Here is a 12,941-nt window from a genome sequence, read left to right on the forward strand (position 1 = left end):
CGCCACGTCGGTATTCAAACGAACCCGTAAAAACAATGCCGCGGCCGCGATATAGAATCGCGATTTGACGTTCAGTTCATTAGTTATAACAAACACGTACTTTCTATATCCTTTGTTACGCCTAAATTAATGGCCGTGTCAATAACGCTTCAAATGTATTATTTTGCGGTCTGTTCCATTATATCGTTGTCCATTTAACTACCCGATGCTCTAGAAATTTCTATGCAAAATATGGTACACGATTCCTATATGTGTGAAAACAGACTCTATCGTTTGTTACGTCGAAATGCTATTATTATGTTCACTTTTAATTAATATATTTTATGAATATTTAATTAATAATAAATTGAAATGTAACACAGAAGATATTGTACGTGAACATCGAAATGTTGTTATCACCTAGGATATTCGTTTCTATTAAAGCGATCCTATATGTTGCAAAATAATCGCCGTTCTGGCACGTGCTATGATTGATCAGACTCTTTTTTAACGCACGTCGCGATACGTTAGAGATATATAAAAGGCTCCCGTACACGTTTCACGTTTTCCGAAGGCCGAAGAATGGAGAACCTGACGTTAACTAGGTACGAGATTAATCTATCAACCTTCGTTGCTCTCCTGTCGCAGGTTGCAGTGTCAAGGATCATTCGTACGTATTTGATCCCTGTAGCGTCTTTTCGCGCGAAACGGCGTTCAATTGCCCGCGGAAAAGTCACGTTCGATCGCAGCCGGTGAAACGTGCAAAGTTCAGCCGCGATAATATATCATAGCCGGTGCAGCCACGGTCTCGCTGGGCGAACGCGCGACGAGCTTTTACGCTTTCGCGCGATTTAAAGAGATATACCCATTGTGAATTATGCCTTGCTTCCCTGTACGATGACGAGCATCTCGTGTCCAGTATTTACGGCTATTGTCTTCGTTGCCCGCTTCGGGCTAGTGCCACGATCGCATCGTGATCGTTATTGAGGCGCGTGGGTCGTCTTCTTCCTCCTCCCCTTTTCTTTTCCTCCTTCCTTTTCCCCGATGGATCAACCTCAACAATGTTTCCAACTTCGCCTGTATGTACGTATTACCTAGATCAATGGTTCCCACGTGTTTCGATAAGGCGACCTTTTCATGACTTTTTTAACCTTCGCCTACCCTACGGGTCTCCTTCGGACTACGTTCAGTTTGATGATAAAAATTGATCGAACGATGAGGAGAAGAGAAACAGGTCGAGCCCGTGGATACTCTATGTTCGATATTAAAAATTCGTAGTCGTGGATACGTTACAGCCTACGTATTTCTTTTTGAATCGCGAGTATTTTCGCAATTATTTATTTGGTTGGCTCTATGTCTCGCGTATAGAAATTCTAAGAAAGCTTCATATTCGTCGCAAATGCAACTAAACACGATACGGTAGTGAATCACGTTGAAACGCGAGCGTTTCATCGGCTTTTCCGTGGCACTTAAAATTTTAATCTCGAGCTAAATCTCGCCACGGTACTTCGTCGCCGGAGTGCTTCGCTGTTCATTGCTCGAAATGGCTTACCGGATTACCGGTATAAATCTCAGTCGACTTACGTTAACTTTCGACGAAGCAACTTTTCCTTCGTCAAACAACAAAACAATGAACATTAATTTCTTACAAGTATCTAGAAACGATCGTCTTCGACTTTTATTCATCTCATGAACCTCATCCTCCGATTGGTAAGTTTACTATACGAAATGTTTCGAAACAGCTGTTGAATAATTTGCAGACATATTATACAGCTAGAAGCAGATAGAATGGCAGAGATATCGTGATATTGGTTTTTGGCGTGATATGAACATTACGGGAATTGCAAAAATGCGTGATCAATGCGCGCAACTCAATTGGAATCAGGCGGGCGTGTTAGAATGCATGTGACGGTTCACATATGTATACAGTATTATGTATAACAACGCACGTGTGGCTTCCAGGAGAGACTGCTATAAATGTCTTCTATGAAATCACCTGCCATTAAGTCCTGTTTGATATAACTAATACAGTTTACCGAGCTATTTTGTTCGATATTAGCATTAGATTAACCCTAACTCGGGCTAATTTAAAATTCTAAATTCATAAGGTCAGATTTCATACCACTTAGTTGTTCTCATACTCTGTCCTTCTTCTTTGCGCACGAATCTTTCAAATAAAACACAAGATTGCTCAACTCATATCCATTAGAACGCCCTTATAAATTCAATTGACATCCTACTTCAAAATATAAAACACCCTTACAAATTACTTGAACTTTTGAACTTTCCAAACACTCTATATCTGACAATAGAACGGTTAAAAGTATCCACGCTAGCCGAGAATGCAAAATTGCGGCTCAACCGATCGTTAAACAGACATCGTTAAACAGACGTCGAGCAATAGAAGAGACAGAATCGTTGAATTTGTGGTGCAAGATCGAGCGTGGTGCATTCGCGTGTTCTCGTAGCCGCTACCCGTACGCGAGTGTATCACCGATGTGTCGGTGTATACAGTTATAATTACCGCGATTCCAAGGCACGGTTGCGAGTGCGTCTACGATTACCCATTACCCGGATGAATATCTCGGATTACGGCACGGCAGCTAAATAAATTACTAAAGTACGCGGGCTCAGCTGTGTCTTTTCTCTCCCTCTTTCTTCTCTTTCTGGTCGCTGACTCGTGTGCTGCTCGCACTCTACCTTCTCCATTTCGCGCGCTATACACACGTACACTCAGCTCGCTGGCTTGCATATTAACAACGCCATAATGCGTGTGCACCGGTATAAATCTCGTGCATGGGCCGACTACGATTCTCGATTCGCGAGCACGTGGGGGCATAGAGAGCAGAGCTTCGATCTCCATTTGGTAACGAGGAAGCATATCTTTGTCGCACCACCTTGTACTTGCGCTGGTCCCGATCCACGAAGGGGAAGGCACGCGGCCACCGCCAGTTTATGCGGCACGACGCGCGTAAATTTCGTACACGGTTGTATTTTTGCGACCACGACAGGGTCCCGTGTACGCACAGCTAGTTATACGGTAACGTTTGCCTCGTTATGAAAGGTTTATTAATTCGAATGTACGCGTCCCATCTCGCGCGCCCGTATCCTCTCCTGAAGGCAGAATGGCTTTCCGAGACGGAGAGCCTGGCGAAATTTGCTGCCGTGCGAAGGGCGCCAGGATACATACATTCCTTCGCACGTTCCCCACACACAGTGTGTTTGATGAACGGTCGATTGGAAATCGAGGTTTACCGCGACCTAACAATTTGACAAATATTTCGATCATTTTTCAACGGTTACATCGTAGGGCAGAACAAGAAGGTGGTGGACTTCATTTTTAAAACACGTTTCGAACTGAAATATTTTGAAAGTACTAAGCATTGTATTTACCAGTTTGTTGATAAAATTAATGCAAGTTAGTAATGCATGTAAGATGTCAAAGTCTACCTCAATTTTTATTACATGCGGTTCATTATTGTTACAAGATCGATTGCAATTACTATAACAGCCAGTATCAACGAATTACGTATCTGACAAATAGATTGAGAAATACGAATTTAATTGGCCTGTTTCTTCTGATCCATCTTTACTTAAATTACTCTAATTCTTGTTGCGAACATGTTGCGTCTCCTTCTTTCCTTCCGAGTTTCTCTTGCTCTCTGCCTGACCAAGTACAATGACTTTTTATCGAACGGCTGTAATCTTTACTGGAAACAAAACCTTTCCCTCGTGGAGATTTATCAGTCGCTGTCTGCGCAACATACTAACCAGGCCCGCGCACGTAGATAACTTTCTCCCGCGTGATAAGCCGTAAGGTATAAATCTGAATTGTTTTTATAATTCCCGGGGAAGAGATGAGGTATCGAGATAACGGGGATTCTAACGAAGTCTGTAATTTGCGGGCCGCCAGCGGAGCGCGCGATTCACGCCGGGCCGAGCGTTAACAGCGGCCCACCGCGAGATGGATCGCGATTTAAACCAATCGACACCAGATAAACGCGGGAAAAACGCCACTGGCGTTGCGTCGCTGCTAGTTACTGACTATCGATCGCCTATTAACCTCCAGAAAATCGAACGCCTATAAACTGTCTGTTTTGCGTTCCTGTGGAACAGCATCGCCTGCTGTGCCGTTTTCTCTAGTTAAGTTAGATAGAAGCTTGAAATATTTTTAACGATTTGATATAGTATATGTGAATGAGTTTTTAATGTATTAGTTTTATTTTCTTGTTAAAATTATAATTTAATTGTACTTAATTCAGAAAAACTTCAGTAACAAATGTTTCATAAAATGTCGTATACTTAATCCTAGAATGTAGTCTGTAGTAATCTCTGTAAAAATAGAATCTACTAGCGCGCAAACTTCCAATGAAGTCGGTGACGCGAAAAGCTTGCACTCTCCTAGTTAGTAGAAGGTTCCAGTCGACTTAGGTTTCCTGGTAGATTATTGTTCCGATTCTGCCGAAGCTTTGAACGAGATTAACGTTTCAAGAAATTACTGTGTCTATTGTAAGCGACTTTCTATCTGACCTATGTTAAACTTGGATAAACCAGTTAATGTCATTTTCGTAGATGTTCGTAACCCTTTTCTGAAATAAATTGTATATTACATTGTATCCGTCGGTCAACAGGAAGTATGTTCGAACGAAAGAGTTCTAGCATTCTAGCGTTAGTATATACTATTGTCTGCTGTAGTCTTTGAAAGGTCAGTATGTGATTAATAAATCTAATGTTTTGAAATGTTAGAATTGGAACACGACACCATGAAACATTTCAAACGTTACATTATATGTTAGTTGAAAGATATTTTCGTTTGAAATTTGAATTCGTAAAACGATTAGTTGTATCGTTTTCTTTACGAAACTCTGACAGAAGGAAAACTTTCTTCCGTTAGAATCGAGAGAAAGGATTCTGAATATTGTGCAATGCGTTTCGTAGTACAAGTTGACATTTTAAAGGCGTATATTTTTAAAGATGCACCGCTACTTTCTCACAATGGTAACAATGTATCAATGGACGGGTTGCGTCAGTAGGCTTCATATTTCCGATGATTTATATCCGGAGACGCGTAATTGGTCGTGGCCGTAGAACTTCCTACATGCTGCGTAACGTTCACATTCGATATAGATCATCCGCAATTGCAGCTAGTAACAGTCGCATTGTCACACTTGCGATATCACACAAATGCAACTCGATAAATACGAAGAAAGTAGCCAAAGTGAAGCTTACAGTTAATTATTGTCGTGCTGTTTTTCTATATAGGCTGGCGAGTTTAGAAATTTTCGAGAATTTAATCATTGAAAATATATCGAATCTAAATATATTCCCTTTTGTCGAAATACAGAAACCATTATCTCTACTGGATTATATTTAATTATCATATAAATTATACAGTATGTAACTTTCGCGGTAAATTAATATTAGATATTCACATTAATAGCTAGCGTTAAGTTAACAAAACAAGGTGAATAAACGAATTAAATACAAGCAGGTAATGTGTGCACAAGATATGTATTACCTTTAAGATACACAAAAATAAAGAAACACCCATATATGTAACGTAGATTAAATAATTAAATAATTAAGCTTTCCAGCCCACTAATACATATACTTGTAAATTACAAGTTGTGACCATAACGTTTGAAATAATTTGTCCATTAGCTCATACAATATTAACTATACTATTCACTATTTTATACAATGGCGGTTACAGATGCATTTGTTAATATTTCAAACATATGACATTTTGATATTTGCAAATGATTTTATAATTATTCATTCTTCTGAATAGCCTTAGTTAGTATTCCTCCTTATGCACTTGACGTTTATTCTTTAAAGTCCTTCACAATCGTTCTATCACGACATCAATGCTGTCCACAATCGCTTACTCATCAATTCTAGCTAATACGCAAGAAATCCTGACGCGTTCGTTTTCTTCCATGCTCTCGGTTCCATCTCCGACGACATCGATTGATACTTTAAAACTATTTTCTTCTGAAAGTTATGTTTTGCATGACACGTTTGGTCGATTCACTAGAGGTACTCCAGTGACCGTCTTTTTCTAGTTTTCTTGCTTAGAAATTCCAGTTGATGATATAAAATTCCGCTAGCAACCATCTTTTTCCTCCTCGATTACTGCTTATTCATCAATTTCTGTTGATGTCTTGAAATAGTCTGTAAAGATTGTCGCTTTTTTCTGGTCGTAGTTGTTTTTCCAGCAGATCGATCGTTACATGACAGCGGATGATTTTTCATCAATTTTCTCACTCGATGAAGTTCATCCTTTCATGGTCGAGCATTCTGTGCGTGATTATATTACTTTCGACAGATGTCGTTGTGTCAGCGTTTTCTATGTATTTTCTTGAAATTTTTAACAATTTTTCCAGATAAATGTGAAGTATTTTTACTTTCTCTTTCAACGATAGACGTTTCTTGATCAATTTTTATTATCCGGTTATCTTTCTATTCTTGTTAATTTCTGGAAAATTTGTTCTTAACTTTGACAAAAACGAACAATCGTGTTTTTTCCCTTTTAAATTAAGTTCTCCTTTATTGTTCTATATTCTTATCTAATGCATTTACTTCTCTGTTTGATCGATCGATGGTCAATATGCTACTACGCTTCTTCTACTCTTCTTCGAATTGTCTTCTTTCCTCGTCGACAGCTACTTTTTCCATAACATTCATCGGACCTTGAGAAGTCTCTTCTTTCGCGCTAGTTAACGACTTTTTCTCAGCTTTTTCGACCGAATGACTCTGCTTTTTTGTGCTAGCTGATTTTTCTTCCAGTTTCGTTGATATCTGAGACCTTTCCGAGTGTTTCCTCTCGCTGGTATCTGTTTTTGCATTCCCTTTCGACGATACCGGAGAATCAGCAGAGTGAATAACGTGTTTTTCGCCGACAATTTCTTTTGCGTCACCTTCTGTTGATTTCCGATAACCATTGCTGTAACCTTCTTTCACCTCGTTCATATCGATTCCTTCAATTCCTGTCGATAGTCGAGAATCGTCTTTATCACTTGATTCATGCTCTTTCAATTGAGCAGAATCAGTTTTCTCGAAGCCCAGACTGGCTCCTTTAAAAAGTAATATGTAGTTGTTTCTTTATTTATCTGCTCCTTTAAAAGTAAACTTTTTCAATGTAACGTTGGGCGTAGGCGTTCTACATTACCTGATGTCTTTTCTTCACGCACGAGGAAAGGCAACTTTATCACTGAAAAATATAAATTGCATTTTCAATAATTTTACCGTTGTACTGTTCCCGTATTTTTGTCGAATTTGCTTTTTTCCGCCGCATTTGATCGCGAATTAATTGTTTGTTCGCGTTACAGATGCGTTTTATTTGTTTTCAAATATCGAAGTTTACGTGTACTTTGCAAAGAAATACTTTGCGCATAAATGTTTGTGTTTTTATACACGAATCGAATCACCTTTCTTAATATTGCTTTTGATCGTTTCAATCACTTCTTTGGCTGCTCCAATCACTTGTTTGGCTGTTCCAATCGCGTTTAAAATCGTCGAAATGATGAAATTGTCCTTACCAAGCAAGAACGCTATCGGTGACGTAGGAATTCCATATTTCTCTGCGTAATTAAACAACACAAATATTATCAATTTTTCTAAAATCTCGTTTGATCTGTTACCACATTACCGATACTCTGCTGCGCTATATTAAATGCCCCCGGTTCCCCTAACTTTCCATTTTCAAACAGTTTCAATGGTGTAAATTTATCTTTCAATGATATTAAATTTTCAATTAATACATTCAGCTTCTCTTGCTTCTCTGCTCTTTCTTCTTCCTGGATGGATAAAAATTTATCTAATTCGTAAAATTAACATAAGTATAATTTATATAGAATTTAGTAAAACACTATAAAATATTTTAACTGTATTACATACCGAATTGTTGTCGACTTTTTCCGAGTGCAGAAGACCTGGATGGGCCACTACCCACGACGCAAAAGACACCAGTAGTATCGTTGACACCTTCATGTTACACCAGGTCTCGGCTACTGATGGTTACGAACCAGTTAGCCGATTATATACTCCGTTTCACAGTTGCAAAAACACCTTACTACACAGAATATAATAGCAAGGGTGTAAATTATGGCTTCCTGAAACTTGCATCTCTGGCAAGATAACAGTGTTTAATGTGCTTATCGTATTCATTGGCGCAGATCGATTTCCAACACATCGAATCCGAGGACATGTTGGCTTTAGGTAATTGGGCATGAAATATAATATTTTTTACAGACGTTTATGCATTTGTGCCATGATTAATTGGAATGGATTGTGAAAATGGAAGGATTCTGTTGTTATATTTATTTTTAAATGTGCGATAAAGATTATTTTAAATATTCGCCGATGATCAAAATCGTATTATGTATCCTATATTAAAAAGAATTCTTTTACGTTCAACCCAATTTATCGTGTATTTTATATAACATATTTCATATTACAATTGTTCCAATTGTATCCCTGCAAAATCCCGATTAAACTTTATAAACAATATAACGAATATTTCAATTTGCTTCAAATTGATAAATAATATGTTTTCATTGCGTTATACATGAAACTATACGTATTTATTTTAGAATCGAGATTATTATATTATACCATATGATTTCCATATGATTTCATCTTTCGTAAAGCTTGTCAGTATTCTTTCATGTTTTTTATGTTCCGTTAATCGAATGATGTAACGTCTATTATACAATTTTGAAATATTTGCGAATTATGTTTGCAGAAAGATATCGTACGTATGCTGTGGGTGTTATATAAATATTTAATATACATTTTGAACAAGTTCGTTGATGCAAAGCTTTTTGAATATTCGTGAAATCAAATGATAACGTTAAAATTAAAAACGTACAGAGCGTGGCAGAGTTGCCTTTCATTGCTGGCGAATTTCGTCCTCTGCCGGAATAAATAGTTCGGAAGGGGTGGTTGTTCTCCAAAATACACAGACTACCAGCCAAAGCTCATCTCCAGCACGATGTCGCCCATGTCTTAGAATATTAGCTATTTTCCGCTCGGCTGCACTGGATGAAGCGGCATTCTTTCTTTCTTTTTTCAGTCTTTCTGTTCTTTTCCTGTCTCGTCGTTTCTTCACTCTTGGAAAGTGAGTGTACCTAGTGTATACGAGGAACGCCAGGCGGATGGAAAAGAAGCTTGTTTCGTTATGTGCGACGATCAAGGAACTTTGTTCGTCCCTGGTCGTCGTCGTACCCATCATGCACGAAGGTGTAGATACATCGAAGGAAAAATTCTTAAAATTTAGCCGAAACGAACGCGACTCGACAATATTCGTCTCACGTTTGATTTCATTCCCGTTCGTTCAGGCCCGTGACAATTTCTCCGCGTCAAAAATGAAACGTTTCTCCATAAAGCGAACAGCTTCCTCGGGATAGCGAGAATTCGTGGACGTGTACCGATGCGGAGAAATATTTTTTGACCAGATAGCTGGTTAAATCAGATCTAATGTGTTTACTAAACGATACCGGTGGAAATGAAATTTCAGCAAAAGCTTCCGTGGAAACGTACGGCTATCGCATTAACCCGAAAGTGCCGGTTTTTCCTTTCGGTGCAATGTTTCTGCTCGTTCGTTGGCCGCACCAAGGGGGATCGATCGGATCGGTAATTTAATGGCAACCAGCCGATACGAGGTAAAAATTAGTTTTCGAACGGGTTGCTTCACCGGCTTTTACTTCGTCACGGTGAACTGTACGGGAGAGGGGATAAAAAGCTACGATGAAAGCTACAGCAGGGCGCGTAATAGCTGGCGATCGGTTACGACGCGACGTAGCGAAATTGCGAGCGATGCCGTAGATAGAATCAGTCGATACCGCTCGATAATAAAGCAACTAATTTCCTAACGAGTAAATAATCTTTGCGAGGGAAGCCGATTGAGTCGCTTCAAGGTATTACCGGGGATGCTCCGAAGGGTGAGCGACTAACGAAGACTCACAAATACTTTCTCCGGTGAGTTCTCCATCTGTGGTCAAACGAGCCACTAATCGTTACTAATTGACGAAACGAATGACTTCGGGTCGTTGAACCGTCGCGGCGTACGATTATTAATCGTATTAAACGTCGCATCGATCGTGGTAATACTAACTCGATTTCGAGAAGAGACTGTTCAAGTCACGTAGAAACATCGATCGCTTGGCACCATGTTCGCTTTCTCATCGATATAGTCCTCGTTATTCAACACGGCTAACCGTTAGAACAGCGTGAATCATCTTAATATCGATCCACGAGCCTGAGTCAATGCATCATTAACGTTTACAGAGGCCGAAGTCTCGTTCCACAATGGCGAATTTATCGTCCGTAGGAATTCCACTGAAACGTTTGTCTCTGAAGTCTCGTCTTCTCTGCACTGACATGCACGTTATTTCGTTACCGCGACCAATTATATTTCAAGTTACGAAGAGAGCCCTCAAACTCGTAAATTATAGCGTGTAATGTCAATTCGGATTGCCACGCATTTGCATACGGGCGCGGATATGAATTTTTGAGAGACATTTCGATTAATCAGTTTTAGCCGTATTTTATTATATGAATGAAAGGCAGGTTCAACGAAGTCGTTCCCCGTTTCCGCTTTGAGCGTGGTTATTCAATGAAAGAATAATATCTCGCTCCTTTTTCCCGTAGGACTTTTTATTGTTCCGGGCAATCCAATATCGGGAAAACAGTTTTTCTAGGAATTCGTATTAATCAAAATAAAATCCGTAATTGCTCAGTGTAAATGTCGGGAGATGTTTCGCTAGCGCAAAATATAATACGTTATCTGTTAGATCTGATGGTTTTTCCAATTTTTCGTTGATGAGGTGATATTAAATTTGTAAAACATCGTTGATGATTTATTATTCTTTTGCGAGGAGAAATGTATTTATTCTTCTTTTACGTTCGTTCTACATGTTTTCTTTCATTAACATTTTATCTTTCTAGCTATTTTTGTTGCATTTGCGAAGATAAATTTAATTAAAGCAGTCGAAGTGCCAGTTTGGATTCTTGTACGCATATCATATATACAAGCGAATAATAGTATAAATTATCGTACAAATATTTGGATATTCGTACACTACCTTAAAATCATTAAACAAAGCTATTTATCAAATTAATTGCGTTTCATCGTACCAGAATTTATGTTCAACGCAGTTAATATTTGTAGTCCTCATAATCAGTAGCCATTTCTATAGAATACAACGTTCCTTTTCGACTAAATTTCATATATTCTTCTACATATATATATATATTAATTATACATTTGTATACATTATTATAGGATAATTATGAATATCTGACCAGATTGTATAACTTTATAACTAATTGTGTTAATAATTTAGAAAATATTACTTATACTTAACACTGATGAGATTGAAAAAAAGGAAGAAAGAGGAAGCAACAAGTTCACGCGTTGTGCATTTTCATAAGATTATTGGAATTCGCTGGGACGCGATCAACCACAAAACCATCTTCGAGACATCTATACAACAGTTTTCTGGGAAGGAGCAGTCGTCGCAGCCGAGATAAAAGTAATTAGAACATCGTGATATTTGCGTTCGAGAGAGGAATAGCTCTCTGTATGGAACATATTATGCATAAAGGAATTCCCGTCGATGATATCTCTCGCCAACCGGCGACGATTCGTATGTTAAGTGGTGCGTTCAAGTTCTTCAGTGAAAATTAATACGGTTAGCGGTGTCGATAAACCAAGCGGGAAGGCCAGAAAAAATTCTTCTTCGTCGATTTGCATGTATTTTCATTTCAAATTAGAAAGAAGGAGAGTTAAGGAGGGAAATAAAGGAGACAGAATGAAAATAAAAAGTGTAGAAGGTTGAAGATAGAAGAGTAATGCAAGAAGCAGGTATGGTATCGATCGATCGAGGGTGTTCCGCGAGATTAGATGGAGATTGAGACGTATGGTCGTGGTAAATAACTGCATCGTGTCTACTTTCACGAAAGACAACCCGAAGGTCTTCGAGTGTCGCTGAGATATTTATGTCGCATCGTTTGGATTTATATCGACCGTATATGTCACCATTTTATCGAACGTGCAGTATCTTTTATGTACGTATTTTGGAAGAGTGCAAGTGGTGTGAGTTGCTGAGTAAAAAAGACCTGAATTATCGAGTATATATCATCAATGCAAAATATATGCACCCATAGTGATATAAGTGACGTGATACGCGTATAACGTAAATAAAAGAGTGAAAGTTTAACGCGAAGAAAATTCATTTCCGATGAAAACATTACTTCTGACGCAAATGAATTTCAAATGATGGATTACTGGTTTACAATCGATGGAATGCGTGTACAAAACCGTGTCTGATAAAGTGTCGCAGAAACATTTGTTACACACTTGGAATAATATAAAGTTGAGCAATTACGGTCACAAATGCGTATCGTTTACAATTATTTTCATTTATTATATAGAACGTAGATGATATACGAGACGATAATATGAAACGTAATTGATATAGGATTATTTGGTAAGCAGGAAGAAAGCTTTGTGGCTAAATAACTCTAAGTAAAAGAGTAAAAAATTCATCGCCTATTTTTATGAAGCGTTTACTTACTGTAACCTATGTCGTGGACACGATATCGATTTCTTTTTATGGAATTCTACATATTCGAAGTTTAAGAAATAAAATTAGCCATCGTAAAATATTCCAAACTTTCATACTTTACATATAGATAGCCACAGTAGAAAGGTATAGTTTAGTAATAAATTTCTGAATGGATTCAAGTAACCACATACGAGGGGTATTTTTTCTCTTAGCGTTTTTTCATTCCCGACACGCTCGCAGAAGATGTCGCATATCGAACAGAGAATCTCGCGATAAAATGTTCTTTTTGTCGTATAAAACAAGCAATATGGCGCGTTTTTAGGGCGCGACATAAAGATTCTATCGCAGCTCCTTACTTATGCGCTATCAAGATCCAAAAATTTTCTCTGG

At 38.4% G+C, this 12,941-nt stretch overlaps 2 protein-coding genes across 2 annotated transcripts in view; one reads left to right on the forward strand and one right to left on the reverse strand.

Annotated features, from left to right (window-relative positions):
• Positions 1 to 12,941, forward strand: part of LOC126876978 (xylosyl- and glucuronyltransferase LARGE1-like) — a 508,433-nt gene that overhangs the window by 359,592 nt on the left and 135,900 nt on the right. The window lies entirely within an intron of this gene.
• Positions 5,117 to 8,015, reverse strand: LOC126877152 (uncharacterized). Its single transcript, XM_050639968.1, has 5 exons — positions 7,879 to 8,015; positions 7,631 to 7,778; positions 7,410 to 7,562; positions 7,151 to 7,192; positions 5,117 to 7,055 (listed from the first exon to the last, which is right to left on the reverse strand). Exons 1-5 carry the CDS (start codon positions 7,969 to 7,971, stop codon positions 6,607 to 6,609), a joined length of 885 nt encoding a protein of 294 aa, XP_050495925.1. The 5' UTR covers positions 7,972 to 8,015; the 3' UTR covers positions 5,117 to 6,606.

The sequence above is a fragment of the Bombus huntii genome, chromosome 2, assembly GCF_024542735.1.
Source record: "Bombus huntii isolate Logan2020A chromosome 2, iyBomHunt1.1, whole genome shotgun sequence".
NCBI classification, from domain to species: domain Eukaryota; kingdom Metazoa; phylum Arthropoda; class Insecta; order Hymenoptera; family Apidae; genus Bombus; species Bombus huntii.

Excerpts from the sequence above, each read along its gene's own strand:
- LOC126877152 (XM_050639968.1), bottom strand. The coding sequence starts at position 7,971 with ATGAAGGTGTCAACGATACTACTGGTGTCTTTTGCGTCGTGGGTAGTG. Across the intron at positions 7,563-7,630 it reads TATAGCGCAGCAGAGTATCG|AGAAATATGGAATTCCTACG; the intron begins GTAATGTGGTAA and ends TTAATTACGCAG. Across the intron at positions 7,056-7,150 it reads GCGTGAAGAAAAGACATCAG|GAGCCAGTCTGGGCTTCGAG; the intron begins GTAATGTAGAAC and ends TACTTTTTAAAG.